At 50.2% G+C, this 15,840-nt stretch overlaps 1 protein-coding gene across 1 annotated transcript in view; it reads left to right on the top strand.

Moving 5' to 3' along the window:
• Positions 1–15,840, top strand: part of LOC119105393 (uncharacterized) — a 30,623-nt gene that overhangs the window by 12,525 nt on the left and 2,258 nt on the right. The window contains exon 3 of the mRNA XM_037228860.1: positions 9,007–9,054. Coding sequence (XP_037084755.1) covers positions 9,007–9,054 — 48 coding nt within the window. The remainder of the gene's footprint in view (positions 1–9,006; positions 9,055–15,840) is intronic.

The raw sequence follows: 15,840 nt of genomic DNA, 5'->3' as shown, positions 1-15,840 counted from the left end.
ATTTCGATCCCTGGGTCGTGCCGTCCAAGCTCACCAGTAGATGGAGGAGGTTCAGCTCGTTGCCGTGCAGTTGGCAGATGAACCAGTGTACGGGTGACTCTGTGGCCAGCTCAAACGGCCAGAACACGCCGCCTATCTTTTCGGTATCGAGTGTCGTGCAATCGCTGCCGAGCACATTGATGTGACCGTCGCACTGCGGGTTCACAGAGTGTAGCTCGTTGAACAAGTACTGGGCACGGCCGAACTCAGACGTAAAATGAGTCACGTACCAGCTACCTGCCTCAGTGATGACAACCACGTGTTTTTCGACGGCATTCATCTGGCTCCGTGTGGCTCATAAAGCTCCTGCTTTCTCGGTCGTCGGAGGAGAGGATGTCAAATCTGACTCGTGGATTGCTTCAAATTTTAACGAGACGTCTCCTTTCTCGCTCTGTCTCTTGCGCAGCAGATCTTCTTAGGATCTACGATATTTTATTTCAAGTAGCCAGTCCGTATCTGCTGTCTTGTTGAGAGGCGATGATGATAGCAACAGCGGCCTGGTTCGAACCACCGTATCTGGCGATCGCCAAAGCGGTGTTAGTCAGATCTTTGTTATAATCTGCAGTGACAGTGGTCTTAACCGGAACGAACAATCGGTGTCGTCGCCACCTACTACCATGTACGGAGCCGTGTAAGAATCCGTGCTCTCAGCTGACTGGCCAGCGCTGAAACCACTTGGTCCCGGAGCAGGTTTGGGATCAGCACTAGCAGCCAGCGCTGGCTTAGCAGGCGGCGCGGGCTCAGCATTCGGCGGGGAAGGCGACTCAGGTTCAGCAGCAGACAATGCCTCACTGGCGGCCGAGCCACGACGCCCCTGGGGTTGTCTGACCATCCTCCGCATCTCGCGAGTCTCCCTAGCCACAATCGTATCCCGGTCATATGACCCCAGGAAAGCTTCTGGTGCCTGCACTGGTCCTTCATGGCAACGTCCTCCTGATACACTGTGCAGGCAACTGGGCGTGGAAAGCTGCACTGCGGCTTGCACTTGCATTTCGCAACATCAAGAACCTTGTTGAATTTCGCGGTGACAGCGTTGCTATGTCACTCTCTTTCTTTCTTTGATTTCTTACTGACATCTCTGTTTGGGTGATGTCAATTCCTCTGAATTAATTTTGTCACATATTTCAGATCATGGGATCAGAACAGGGATCCCTTCGTTGGTCCACAGTACCCTGATGTCTACCCGTCGCGGTCTTGAAGATGGTATTAGTGAGATTTCTCTTCGCTTCGCTCAGCCACCTAGTGTAGCTCAAGGCTTTCCCGTGGTCGGCAGTTGGTGGTGGGACAGAAGAGCCGGGTGGCCTATCACAACACGTTTTGTGCGCGACCGTGTAACCTTCGGCAAGCTTATGAAATTAAGTGCTCGAAAGAAATATTTCAGTACCGGCAAAACTAAATTAATAAACCCATATCTACCACGCAAAGAGCACATGACTGGCAAATCAACATCACCATGATGCGTTGGCAATAACAAACTTGAACCTTGCCCGGTCTGCTGGAGCATTCTCATAACTGCACAGCTTTGGGTTTTACCAAAAATTAATGTTCTCTACTAAAAAGTCAGCTTAAAAGTTGATTGGCAATGTTTTGCTGGTGCTCTTCATGATAGCCATTTCATACTTAATCCATCAAGTTCCAGTAGTGTGGAAAGTGGCAGCTTCTAGGCTTGTTGGAGGATGATCCCAGTGCGTAAAATAGGTGGCGTTAGTATCGGATACGGTTTTCTTGGCCTATCAAAGAAAAAATGCTCTCGCCTCACGAATATCAACATTGGTGCGGTGCGACAGACCTGAAAGTTTATCATTAGTCCATGTGCCATGGAAAAACTTTGTCTCGGCTGATTCCAAGAGATTCACCCCCTCGATGATACACCCTAGTGTAGGTAGACGCATCCGCCGGTTTATTTGCTTCCAAGGAAGTGTTTTCAGCACATAAAATACATTGATCTCTTTTGACTTGCGGCTATACAAAACCTTCCATGGCAACGCTGTCTCTACGTTGATGGCTTGAGTAGTAGATCATCGGCTTTCTTAAGTAACGATAGCTTATAACAGTGCTCAGTGACCAACTCGCAATATTTGTTATTTGGCAGCTTCTGCACGTGGATTTATATCAGGCATAGGCTTAAACACGACGAAGTACCTAACACTGTCTGCTTTGCTCTCCTGGGGGATAACTGAAAGATCACAAGAGCGCCCATCCTCGTTTCCCCTTTACAGGCGAACAGTGGCCCATAAGCCAGCACATGGGCTCGATGCTCGAGCGTGTGAATGTGTGAACGGCCGGCGCTGGGGAGCTCCCAGAAGCGGTGCACCGGCGTCCGATGTGGCCCGGGCACGACACGCTCCCGGTCGATGTGCCTCGCTCGATGGCGTTCGAGTAAAAACGACGCCCACATTGATCCTAAAATTAGCCGGGGACGTGGCAGGCGCGTAATCGCTTCAGCACGTGCCGATGGCCAACAAATGGGCAGGCAGTTTGTGGATGGTACGGGTGGATGGTGTAAAGGACACCTTGTATTTAGGCATGTTATTGGTCGCTCCCTTTCCAGTCATTCGGGGATGAACTGTCCACATGTTATGATGTGTGGTCTTTACTATTGGAGACAGCTGGTTTAGATTATCCAGCTGATTGTGGGAACGTTTAACGTCCAATTCTCATCAGCCTTTTCGGCGTCACGATTTCATGGGATAGTTCAATGCCGAGATGGTCACGATATGCTGTTGCAAAGGATTGGCAATAGAAAGCTGATGCCATTATATGCTTTTTTACAACGATGCTACAAATTGATCTCTTTCAGCGAAATAACTTCCAAGCTGTTTTATGTTTGTGGATGCTGCACTTTGGGGACGTCGGCTTGCCGACGCATTACAGTTTGTTTTACCATCCAGCGGTAGGTCAACTTTGAGCTCGGTTCATTATAGTTCAAAACAAACGACGTTACATGATCGAATGCTAAAAGCACCCTTTGCTTCAGTGCTGTTTCGAGCCCATAAATATTGAGCGGAAACTTACCGAGAAGTGGTACAATGAGTAAAAGACACTGGGTTTGTTCAACGGGTCATGCAGATCACTCTGGGCCGCACCAATTTAATGCGGAAGTTAGTGACCACACACTTGAATATCACCCAATCAGCCTTTCACCGTAGGGTGAGCTATTGAGCTCACATGCACTACGAGACACGTTTAAGAATGGTCATTATATTTTATAGGCACCATGGGTGAAACCACTGGGGGCGACAGGTGTGGGCTGGGTGGAGAGGGGGAGGGGGGCGAGACACCCGCAGTTATTCCCCCTCGGCGAATGGAAGGTGGCAGCCACCCTTGCAATTGACGAGTCAGATAGGGACCACTAAGATTGTGACATAATTTACTATGCATGCTAATTACGGTGATCAAAATACGGTTTCTATTTCAAAATGGGGAATGCCATTTCGTTGCTATCGCTTGCGTTGTTGATTTCAGGTTGCGCAAGTCATAACGAGAAGTAAGCTTGTGTAGTAGATCCCGAACCCTTCAGTCATGTCACCTGTCTCCATCGCCACTTGAGGGGGGGGGGGGGGGTTGAGCCAACATGTATTTTGAACAGCATTTGAGACCTCAGGAAAGAGCTCGCAGATCCAGTTTTGACCCCTTCCGAAGCCTGCGAGCCGAGACATTTTAAAGAATCATATCCCTCTCGCTTTGAAAACAAGAACATCCCACCCCGCAGTTTACCCCCTTTTCGATCGATGCCCAAAGCACGAATTCTCCATTTTCGATCGATACCGCACTGTCGTGGGCGGCGAACGTGCGGCGCAGTGGGGCGCCGGCCCGCGCCACGAACGGCGACAGTTTACGACGGAGCGGTGCTCGTCCCGGCGTTAATGCCGACCGATTTCAGCGGCGGCCGGGACTAATAGCAGTGGCACGTGCCTGGCGGCACCCCTCCGGCCCGTCCCCCGGAGCACGATGGACCGCCTTTATCGCCGCCGGCGATGCTCGCTCGCAGGTGGGGCGCGCGAGTGTGGTCGCGTGCCTCCGCCAGGCCGCGCCGCGGGGGGCGGAGAGCGACGGGAGGGGGGGGAGGGCACGTGGCTGGGGAGTAAACGGGAGGGTGGGGCCGGGTGCTGCACGTCCGCTGAGGCCTGCCACGTGCCAAAGCCATGTCCGAACTGATGACGAGGCCAGGAGGTTATGCAGCTGACGACTTATTGAGGCGACTGGGAGCCCCACGTGCGATCCCCATACTATTGCAGTGTGCCTGTCAAACCGTGGGGAATCCACCAAACCTGCTTCAGTTTCATTGCGGAAGTTCTGTTTGGTTGCGGGCCCGTTCTGCCAGACCAGCCTCTCGACTGCAGCCAGTCCCTCCACCAGCTCGGGCGGCCACTTCATGCACTAGTAAAATCATCCTCATCCGCCCTGTTCGTCCCGCCACACGTGCAGACACCAGTGACGCGGGGGACCACCCCACACGGCGCGCGCGCCGGGTCGCTCGCGCCGCGCGCCGTTCGAGTGCCCCTCACGTCATCCGTCACCGGCTGCCGTGCGTGACCGATCGTATCACGTGTGTGACGTCATGATGAACTCGCGGTCACGTGACGCGCGCAGTCATTAGGGCGCGCCGATCAAGCCGTCACCGTCCGGGCCGAATCGCGGATAAAACAAACAGCCGCTGGGGGGCGCGCGGCGTGTGGCGCTCCACTGCCGCCCGCTCGCTCCCATCGGCCTCGGCTGTCGTGTGGCGGGGACGCTCCGACCGCGGCCGCCCTGCACGTGCAGCACCGCCGGTGGGACGCAGAACAATGGGCTGACATCGACGGCGCTCACTTCGTGTCGGAAACGGCTCAATCGCTGCAGGGTCCTGCGCTCTTCACCCACGAGGCGCGTGTCGAATGCGATCGTATTCGCTCAGGTACAATGGGTGAAATAATGAAATGTTTTAGGGTGCCGCTCTGCAGGAAATTGGTACGTTTGTCTCCGTCATTGCCGAGCGAGCCGATACTAGAAGCGAACTTTCTGGGGTGAGCGGTGGTGAAAGGCACGACACGAGGATGCTAGATACTGCTAGATACCTAAATGATCGATTGAAACAAGCAACATCAACAACTGTACATTACTCACTTTGCATAAAATGTGGCAACACTTGAAAGACTTTTTGCCGTGGGGAATCCAACACCGCATATTGGGGTCAAATGTCAAATGTCGCACCCAGAGCATTGGAGCTGGTTGCAACTGCGTGGAAACCAACGCTATAGAAAAGTATGGTTCTTACTGCTTTTCTCGATAAGGACTTAAGCAACACCTCGGATCCCAGTGGCATGTTGTTCCAAACGCTTGGTGATGCCCAGCTGTTGTCAGGCGAGGGTATGCATAAAGGTGCTTTGGATGATCGCGTGTGAGAAGGAGAAGCGTGGTTAGTGAGAAGCTAATCTTAAAACTGCCTGTTGTTTGCATTGTATTCATCTTACCCTGTGTACTCCATAAAAAAAAATCTAGAAAGAAGAGAAAACGAAGTGACTACACATGCAGTAACTTGTTCAACAGATAGCGTTATTTTTACGTGCAACACCACCCTCAACTGGCAGCCTGAGCACATACGGCTTAGCTTAATGAGTGTTTCCCCTGCGCTTTTCAACCAGATAGGACTTGTGAGAATGCTTCTTTCTGTGCGCTGGACGCATCGCCTCATCCAGGCTAAACTGTTCCGGTCAGGTGTCAGCTGTAGGGCATTTTTTGTCCGGACCAAACCATGCGCAACTCAAGTAACTCCTAAATTAGTGCCAGCAGATTTTCTGTTCGAACAAACAGAATGTGTCTCCTAAGGTAAAGCTGGATACACAACATTTAGAGGGTTTAAAATTCGGAGCATGCAAGGGAACATGCATTTGACTGAAATTGCATTCGTGTGTCGGACCAAACGCTGGTGTAAAACACTAAATGTGGGCTATTCCGCTATATCTCCAGTCACACAGTACAGCAGATTAGCTGTCCTTTAGGTGCTGAAATGTGTTTTTTTTTTCGTTTATCGGTTCGGAACGGTATGCTGTCAAGGCAGATCCCAAAGGTGGTGTTACCTGTGGTCATAATCTAGCTATCTCCAAACAATGCAAATAAGGCCAAAAGAATGCTTTCATCTTGCTATCGTGTCGTGTATTGGTGCATCCCTGGAAAGTGCAAACAAAATCATTACTATCGTTAGCGCCGGAGATGGTACCCTTTGCATTGTATAATTTTGGCGTAGTTTTTATCTTACCGTCGAAATGAGTTTGCTGTGATTGGGTCCAGATGGGTTTTGTTACCTTACTGGCGTGTCTCTTTGAAGGGTCTTGCCCAACTCCCACTGCTTTTCTCAGCCCACTCCAATGTCTGACCAAAATGACATAAACTTGCTAAACTACGATTACAAGTAAAGCTATGTTTTTTGTTGTAAAACACGGGATTTGCCTCTTCCATGAATGGTGATGGCTTCCTGCTGGTAATATTAATAACAACACTGCTGAACCGCACATGTGTAGTGCAACACCAAGGGAATTCTGGCTGCGCCCGTCATCAAGTCTGATAATGTTATTAATTGTAGACACAGCTGCTCTCTATGGGAAAATCCTCTCTTGGCAGCGAGGAGAACAAGGAAACATCCGATAACCTCTCATCATGTAAATTTGCCGCCATCGACATTACCGATCAGTGACGGTTTGTTCTGTCATTTAAAGAAGACAAGTCGGACAAAAGTGATGCAATCACGATGGTGATGAAACCATTTTTTTACTCCTTTTTTGTTTGCAGACCGTTAAAAAGACACGGCTTCAATTAGGCCCATCTGTGTCGCGTCTCAGAAGGCAACACCAGCCGTGCTCCAAAATCGGCAACAAAATAAGCGATTATCCTGCATTGCTATGCTGTGCCGCCCGTCACGGATAATGGCGGAACAGCCGACAGTCCCGGCGGATGCTACAAAATCCAGCTAAGATTGCTCTTTGAACTGGAATTTCGGTACTCTGGACACAGGCACCTGGGCATCAGGGGTGCAAGTTTGTCCCAGCTTAAGACACATGCAGTCGTAGCCCTGTGATACTATATGTCAAGAAAAGACTTAAAATGGCAGAAAATGCGCTCTTCCCTCACATCCCACTTTGGGTAAATTCCTGCTCCTCTGCTTGGGCTGTTATGTGAGGTGCAAGATCCCAGGGTGATGGTTGCACTAAACAAGGATGCACTCCTGGATCAAAGCGGCGGCGTGTGTCATTCCGAATAACTTTTAACAATGTCTTGCTTTGCCCCCCCCCCCCACCCCCACTCCCCTTTCATTTCCCCATTCAAACTAGCGTGCTAAGAACTGGAGTCCATGCTTGGGGTCTATTTTGATCATATATGTTCTGCAGCGGTTATTAAATCCACCTTCGTCGGCGTACCAATGAGTTTTTTCTGAGTCATGTGTTGACCGTCAGGGAGTCCTCTGTACTTCCAACCCCGAGGCTCTGTATGTAGCGTCGCTCAGCCATCTACAGAGCTTTCCCCTCACTTAATTACATTCTGGTAAGGACCGTCTTTCCTGTTGATCGTTTTGGGGACCAAGTAAGCATTTGGTTAGTTCCTGGTGAGCCCGATGAGCTAATGGCCAGCTGATAGCAAGCTTAAGTGAGCTCAGTGAGCTTGTCTGCTTACCCACTGAACCCTGATGACTCCAAGTGTTCCCCTGTCAAGAGATGGCAGATCCGGCCTGTTATCTGTACCACCTCATCCCACCCATACTGGGCCATGTCAGTTTTCCTGAGCACAGAGGACATGGTGACACGAGCAGCCTGCTCCCTCCCCACCACTGGCAGAGTCTGGTCCCGCCAGGCGAGCGCAGGCTAGCCAGCCGCCGCTCCGACCGCTCCGTCTTGGCCGCGCCGCGCCGCGCCGCACGCCGCCGCCGCCGGCGTCACAATGGCGGCCTTTTTCGGCCGCGGGCGCCGACAATGCCTGCCGGCGGGGTGTCCAGCCGCTGTCGGGGGAGCCGCCCGGCGCTGATTTATGCGCCGGCCGCGCATTGTCCGAGGCGAATTCAATTTTTTGTGTGATGTGATACGGTGGGAGTCGCGGCGCGTTTATCATGGCGATGCAGCAACAGGGCGGGATGCTGGGGCGCGCGGAATGCAGTGTGGCAGAGGGTGGGAATGATGAGGTGCTGGGAGGACCGGTCCTGACGGAGAGGGCTGCGCTGGGTGTGTGTGTGTGTGGCAGAGGGTGGACTGATGAGGTGCTGGGAGGACCGGTCCTGACGGGGAGGGGCTGCGCTGTTGTGGTGTGTGTGGCAGAGGGTGGACTGATGAGGTGCTGGGGGGACGGTCCTGACGGAGAGGGCTGCGCTGGGCGGGTGGTGGCGGAGGGTGGACTGGATGAGGTGCTGGGAGGACCGGTCCTGACGGGGAGGGCTGCGCTGGGTGTGTGTGTGTGTGGGCAGAGGGTGAGGATGATGAGGTGCTGGGGGGGCCGGTCCTGACGGAGAGGACTACGTTGGGTGTGTGGGGGGGGAGGGGGAAGGCGGGAGTTTGGGGGAGAGGCGGGGGTTTGGGGGGGGGGGAGAGGCGGGGTTTGGGGGCAATTATGAGGGAGGCTATACTACTAGGGATGATAATGCGGGTTGCGTTTCGTGGTTGATCGTGCCAGTTGCAATGTGGCTAGGTAAATGAGACTTGATCAGTCCTGTGTCTTTGAGCGCTGACTGTGCAATTATTCCAAATATGTTAAATATAATTGAATGCATGCAGCTGGAGGCGTGCACCGTAAACGCGGAAACGCAGGGGATAGTGGGCATGCTTACCGAATTGCTTTTTTGAAAGACTAGTGCCAAAATAAGTTTGAAAATATTACTCTCGATGGCATCTCACATTCTCTGCTTACGATTTGCTTTGTAAAACCGTAAGAACTTCAAAATATCAAGTACACACAGAGGCAGATCGCTTAGTTGCATTACGTGTCATCACATCTTTCCTTTTTCAGATAAAACTCCGCTGCAGAATTTAACACAAGCCGCAACGCAACTAACAGGTGCGTTTGTCGTTATATGTTGCTCTTTACGTACTTCTTAGAGAGTACCGAGCTTCTGAATATTTGTGGAAGACCCCGGCCAGGCATGTTTCACCAAACGTTTTCCAGCTTTTGTTTTTGGAATGCATGTTACACTCCATCTCTCCCCCCCCCCCCCCCCCCACCCCCTGTCCAAGTCCTTGTTCTCTGTCTTTCTCTTTCCGCTGACTCCCAGCTCTCTCCCGCTCTCTCCTCCCTCCGTTCTCATCCTCTCCCCGCCCTCTCCTCACCATCTCTCCGCCCTCCCCCGCTCTCCCGCGCGTCTCGCCGCTCCTCTCCTCCGGCCGGTGCGCGGCGGTCGCGCCTCCTTCCGCCGCCGCCACCCACTGGCCCGCTAATACGACGTTCTCGTGCCAACGGTCGACCGATAATACCACGATACCGTTTTAATTGCGGCCGCGCGGGGCCCGTCCGGTCGATCGGCCCGTCGGTCCCGACGCGACATTATCGCGTCGGGACCGACGGGCCGTCGGGCGGCACGCGGCAGCGCCCGCGCGGTGCTGCACCACCGCCGGCTTTGCGTGACGGCGCGGAGGTCGGGTGCGGCGGCCGCCGGTGTAGCGCGACCCGCACGGCCACCGCCCGACGGGACGCGGAAGAAGTCGGCTCGTCTTCCGGCACGCGCGAGTGGCGAGAGTGCCTTTGCTGAGGCACGGCGCGGTCAGCTGTTGGCTTCTGCTGGGATGGTGCCTGGTCGCACCCAGTTGGCGCGCGCTTGGCTTCGCGAAGGTGCCTGAAGGGCTGGATAGAGATTACGCCCGTGGAAAGACCTTTTAAAGAGATGACATTCCCACTAGAGCTCACCTCTGTTTATATTTAAGTCATATCACGCAGCTGTCTGTTGCATTCTCCTTCACCCTAATGTCCGGTCTATGAATGCAGAGTTCATATTGGTCCAGACTCTTCTGAAGCGCGTCTACTGCGTGCCGTTCCTCGTAGATTCTTCGGTGAGCTGAGATGTGTAGAGCTCACTTCCATCAACGCCTGCCCACAGCTATGAGAAATAAGACCAAGGAGCAATGCACGCTGGGCCTTCGTCCGCCGAATTCGCGCGTTGAGTCAGTTTTGGTTTTTCTCCTGGTGACCGGCAAAGATCTCACAATCTTTCTGAGACAAAGAGAAGCTGTTCTTAGAGCATAACTGCCGAGTTCGAGTCGAGTCATTTTGTTAGTTATATTGAATGGCTAGGCAGCATAACTAAGCCATTGGACGATTGAAGTAGTTGACTGTTTACCAAATTGGCCATCATGTCAGTTTAAAGTGATTTCACATCGAGTGCTGTTTTTTAATCAAACCTTCATAAGCCGATTATATTTAACTTCATCCCTGATGCGCTAGTTCGCCATCACCGCATGGTGAAGCCAGACAAAGCCAATATCTTATTCACAAAGTGGTCGGAGGTGATAACCAGATTTTCTCGCGTGATTCATCACATCCTGAAACCAGAGTTACTACAGTTTGACCTTATGCTTACATAGTAGGGGTTTTGATATGATGCGAAAGATGGCCCAACATTTTATTGGGCCAGCGGTACACGTGATCTGCTGTCGCGTTGAGGTGCGATGACTTCATATTTGAGGCGGACAGTAAGCCGAGTAAAACAGGCCGTTGAGGTAGCCAAAGAGAACGTCATAGCAGTATCTAACATACCGTTGACCCAGACAACGAAGTATCTTATATGCATAGCCTTTTTCAACATAAACTAATGTGTTTCAAAGAGGACATAGGCAAACGCTACGACAGCAAATCATATTGCGCTTGCTGGCGTTGTGCACCTCACGACCTCCAAGGCCAGCTCGAAGATCAGAGGCGTTATATAACAATACACGCTATATTTTAAAGCATGCATGACAGGGCTCAACGTTCGGAAAACAAATGCAGGATGCTGCATTTTGACCGAAATGTTTAGAATATATGCAGCAGAAATAAGAGCGCTGCGCGAATTGGTGTTATGTTTTTAGCCCAAAAAAGCTTTTTAAGTTACTATTGAGCTTGTTCAGATATATGTCGGACGCACTTTGCCGTGATAGCTCCAATTTGCAAGTGTACTAAGTGTGAGAACATCATGTTCACCGTTAAACACAGTAGACAGTATGTATTAAACACAGTAAAAGCAGCGCGTAGGCCTGAAGCAGTTTCGTGCTTAAGCTTGCTGTTGTTTCGCCTCAGTTAACGGTATTCCAATACCTCCCACCAGCATTCGTCTGTTGCAGTTGCGGACCTTTTGGCCTATTTTAGAGTTCCCTCTGATTTTGTTTATTCTCTTGAATTCTTGCAGTTTCTGTGAGCAGCGTGTATGTAATTCGTGTTAGTACTAAGTGTGAAGTGGATTATTAAAAACATCGATGGGAAAGCACTTCCATTAGGCTGCAAGGCAGAACAATGCATTGCACAGTGCCACAACAGTCCATTTAACATGGCGGAGCTTGAGCTAATTGCCGCACTCACGCAGTGCAGCAGTCAAGTAAGCACGCCGCGTACCAGTCGCAAGACAAATGCCACCACACCGCAGAATTACTAGTTGTGAGGCGTAATGGCTATGGTCCTGGCAGGGAGCAGAATACCACAAGTTCGCTTGTAGAACTTACTATTGCCTAAGACGGTTCTTCACATTGTTACCTGTACCGAACCAATGACTCCGAGTGCTGATGATCTGGTAGCAGAATGGGTGTAAGAATCGTCAGACGATTTAAAATTAGTGCTGTTGATCAGGTCATCTTCTCATCGCTTCTTTACTTGAAGGGACACACTTTGTCATCAAAGTTTCATTAAGATGCCAGGCATCCAAGGACGGCGCCACCAACTTTTGATGGGAGGACGAGGTCGACGTTGGTGGGAGGTCATGCGTTTAATAACCGGCGTTCTCGTAAATGACCATCGTCATGAAATTACTCATGTGCATTGCACTGCACCACTGTAGGGCATGTGACGCGGAAATCAGGGATGGGCTGGGGTTGAGGCCCACAACTTTCTGAAAAATTAGAATTGGCCCTTTGGGCGTTGACTACAAAGAATTAATCCAAAAGGGCTATCATCACATTTCCTCCCAACACGGAAAGACGTCCGTTGTTCAATGTCGGGGAACATCACTTGCAGTTTCGTAGCTTTTTCTCAGCGCAGTGCATATCATCTAGCCCAGTTGACCATATACTGTACCAGTGTAAGAATTTGTATGTGTTCAGTGGAAAATGCTTCACAAAGCTTCACAGGATGATATTTCACGGATCTTTTCTCACATTTTTCACGCATCCCGGCCAGCTCTGTTACTCCCTAGACGCCCGATTCCAGGAGTTTTTGTTCGCTTATGTAAATTAATAAAAGAGGGAAACTCTGGCTATGCATTACGGTGGTTGAGACGACATTCCAACGACACCCTGCTTAAGGATCGCGGAGTTTACATGCCACTCCTTCCAGGTTTGCATTAACACAGTTTATGGTGCTGCCCTAAGCGCAGCCAACATTCTCTGATGAGATGCGTTTAGACTGGCAAAAGCGACTGCGATATGGGATGAATCCACTAATCCAGCCGAAGGCAATGCACGTGACACACTACTGTGTTGATCCTCCGCTGTGCTACTACTAAGCGAAGAAAGCTAGAGTCCCCGCCTGAAACTGTATTCGGCTGTCGCTCAACTGGCGGGCCGGCTCATGAGAAGACAGTTCAGTTCTGCGGATTCAGGGGTAGGTTCCCACGCGTGGTGCCTAACATTGCGAAGAGCGGACTTGCGGATATGCTCATTGGCAATGCCCCATTTGCCATCGGCCACGGGGTATTGCCAATGGGCACATCCCCTTGGCAAATGGCACTTGCGATACATATCAACACTATTAAGAATGAAATGTTTTTAATTGGTAATGATCCCGAGAAACACCGACCCCAGTCACTGGGGGCAATGCTCCAATGATTACGATTGATATGATACGATTCCGGCCAGCCACTGCCGGAATGCCCACTGAAAGCCACTCCGCTACAGGTTATAAGACTGTAGAATATTATACCAGCAAAGGCACATGTCTACACATAACGGAACACTTACAGTCCTCACTGAAACTGTCCATACCAGACAAGCTATGAGGGCTCTAATTTTTGGATGTTGACCTCGGATTGATCTTGGCTATCACAGATACCTGCTTGTAGCTTCAAAACTTATCGTCAGGTACAAAACAGGTTTACGAAAAAGCACTAAACGTCGCGTCTCTCAACTTCGACCGCTTTTGTTTTTGTTTGTTTGCTTGCTCCGTTCTTTTTGTGCTGAGCCCCGTAATATGGTTCGACAATGGTATACATGACGCTACCAGCCAAGCCATGTATATGCAAGATGTTTCAAGGAGTGCATTTTCCCTTTTTAAAGATTTGATCCAAACCTTTTGAATGGATGGATTCCTGGAAGCAGAGCTCACGCTAAGCAATGCTTGTTGCGTGAGCCCTGGCCCCTACCATCCAATCGCGTAATTCCAGGCAACGGCAGAATTTAGTGGAGAAGGTTATAACATGCCGCAATGCTCGACACTGTTCGTCCTGCCCTCGGACACCAAGTGACCTTTAACACGACCGCTGCCAACGGCCGCAGGTCATACCTGTCAAGAACAAATAGCGAGCACCTAAGCCGACGCGAACCCACCCCGCCACGGGTAGGTAGATCGGAGGACAAGCACCCTATCCAACTGATCCACATGGACGGACTGGCGGGTATCTGGCAATAAGTAGAAAGGATCCGCAAAATGGTAGTCCCTTATCTTTTGCGTTCTAAAGTTGCTGCAAGAACACCATGGTGGAAGTGGAGATAGCATATGATGGTCATTGCCGAGGAGCGCTGTAAAACAGCAACCGTACCTAGGTAACTAAACATATTGCACTTAGCGCGTATACTACCATTTAAAATCAGTTTTCACATTTTCCCTCCCACATCTCCCATTTTCCTTTCCACACTTCACTTATTGAGTTTGCGTTTTAAACCATGACATTTGTGTCGATCAGGCAGCGTGCGTTTCGGGTGGCCGCGTGGGATTTTTTGCACTAAATAGAATTGAATTGTATTATTCCATTTCAACAACCGGTTTCTTAATATACCAGCTTTAACGTTACCCTGTTTGACTAACTTAAAACGTGACCCTTTTTGACTAACATAAACGTGACCCTTTTTGACTAACTTAAACGTGATCTCCTGTCATTGCTGGTTGCTTCAGATATTTCTTGCAGCACATTTATGTCAATAAATTATGCCGGCGCCAATGATGCCAGCATAGATCCGATTTGACGACGGCTAAAATTTCCAAAAATATAAATGATAAGTGCGGACTAGCGCTAAACAATTTACATTGTATTGGTGTTCAAATGAAATACCTTAGGTGTCTAGGGGCCTAGCCAATCTGTGGGTTCATTTGTAAATCGTGTCTTCGAAGTAAGTATCACCCGGTGTGTGCGTGCTGTCCATCCATATGCTTTGGGCTCGGTTTCTTTGTTCTGTGTACTACGTTTCACTCCCCGCGCCCTCTTAGCGAACTATATATTGAGATACCCATGCCGGTATAAAGATAGTGTCTATTTTACCACGGCGGAGGCATCGATCAACAGGTTGGAAAGAGCTCGGTGAAGGCTTTTTTTAAACTAGGGATCACAAATGGATGGTATATAACCAGCACTTTTCGAGAAAGTTTTAGAGGAAGTGTTCCATGTTTATATAGGGTTTTGAACTGATATATGCCTCCCTTGGGACCTTTCGGTACTGTTTATGATCCTGTCTTCTTAACCCCCCGTTAGTTTTTGAGCTACACGCCCGGCGAAAATGGGGAAGGTATATTAGGGCGAGTATTTTAAAGTCACCCTTGGCATTATGACGTCATAATAACGTCACCAAAATTATGTCACTCCATAAGTCATTGCCGCGATCAAGGCCAAGCAAACTATAAATGTCGAGGACATTCAGATCTGTCGTTCGTGAGTGCCATTTTCAGATTACAACGGTCGATGACTCAATGACTATCAATTAATGTTGTGCAGGTAACGATGACGAAGCACACCATGATGCAATTTAGAAGTTACTAAGCAGAGAATTATGCCGTCTACAGCAATTTTTCCCTACCTCAAAAGTGAACAAACAATTATAAGTGGGCTTGTTTCATCAGATTTCATGCTCGCTTCAATATTTTCAAATATGAAACGTTCCTTCCCATCACTGGTATCACCATTCACTATGGCGACACGTGAAATAAATCATTCTGCATATTATGTGACCTTCCTTCAGCTCTGAATACAACGGAAAATGTCTGCGCTTTAAGCGTGCCAAAGATGCTTACCTTGCAATTTTTGATAACCAGTTACGGCCTAGGTACCTGGCGGCAGCTGCGGACGTCAGTATGGCAGCATTGCTAGCGATGACTGAGGGAGACGTCGGGCCGCCAAAACTCTTTCCAAACGTAAACAAGAAATGATCGTTAGGCTTGTGGTGCTCACTACATCTCTCGAGTGTAGAAGGTTCTGGATTCCTTGCGAGCTCTGAAAATAAATTTAGACCATATTTAGCACTGTATGCAACTCAACATTTTGGCCATACGACGCCGGCAGCCGAGCCTGAGTGGGTACCGGCAGTGCTGTAGGGAGCTGTGCATGGATGATGCCTGCCGGACGCCGGGCGCGCTGGCCCCCATTGCATCACTTCACCGTCAGCCGGTACTGCAGCGGTCCCAGCCAAACCTGGTCAGTTTCAGCACGATGCAGATGTATCTATACTGGTGCTGTCAGTGGTG

The sequence above is a fragment of the Pollicipes pollicipes genome, unplaced genomic scaffold (genome assembly GCF_011947565.3).
Source record: "Pollicipes pollicipes isolate AB1234 unplaced genomic scaffold, Ppol_2.1 Scaffold_6138;HRSCAF=7277_pilon_pilon_pilon, whole genome shotgun sequence".
In the NCBI taxonomy this organism is placed as follows: domain Eukaryota; kingdom Metazoa; phylum Arthropoda; class Thecostraca; order Pollicipedomorpha; family Pollicipedidae; genus Pollicipes; species Pollicipes pollicipes.
The sequence above is the reverse complement of the archived record's forward strand: the minus strand, read 5'-3'. Positions and strand labels throughout refer to the sequence as shown.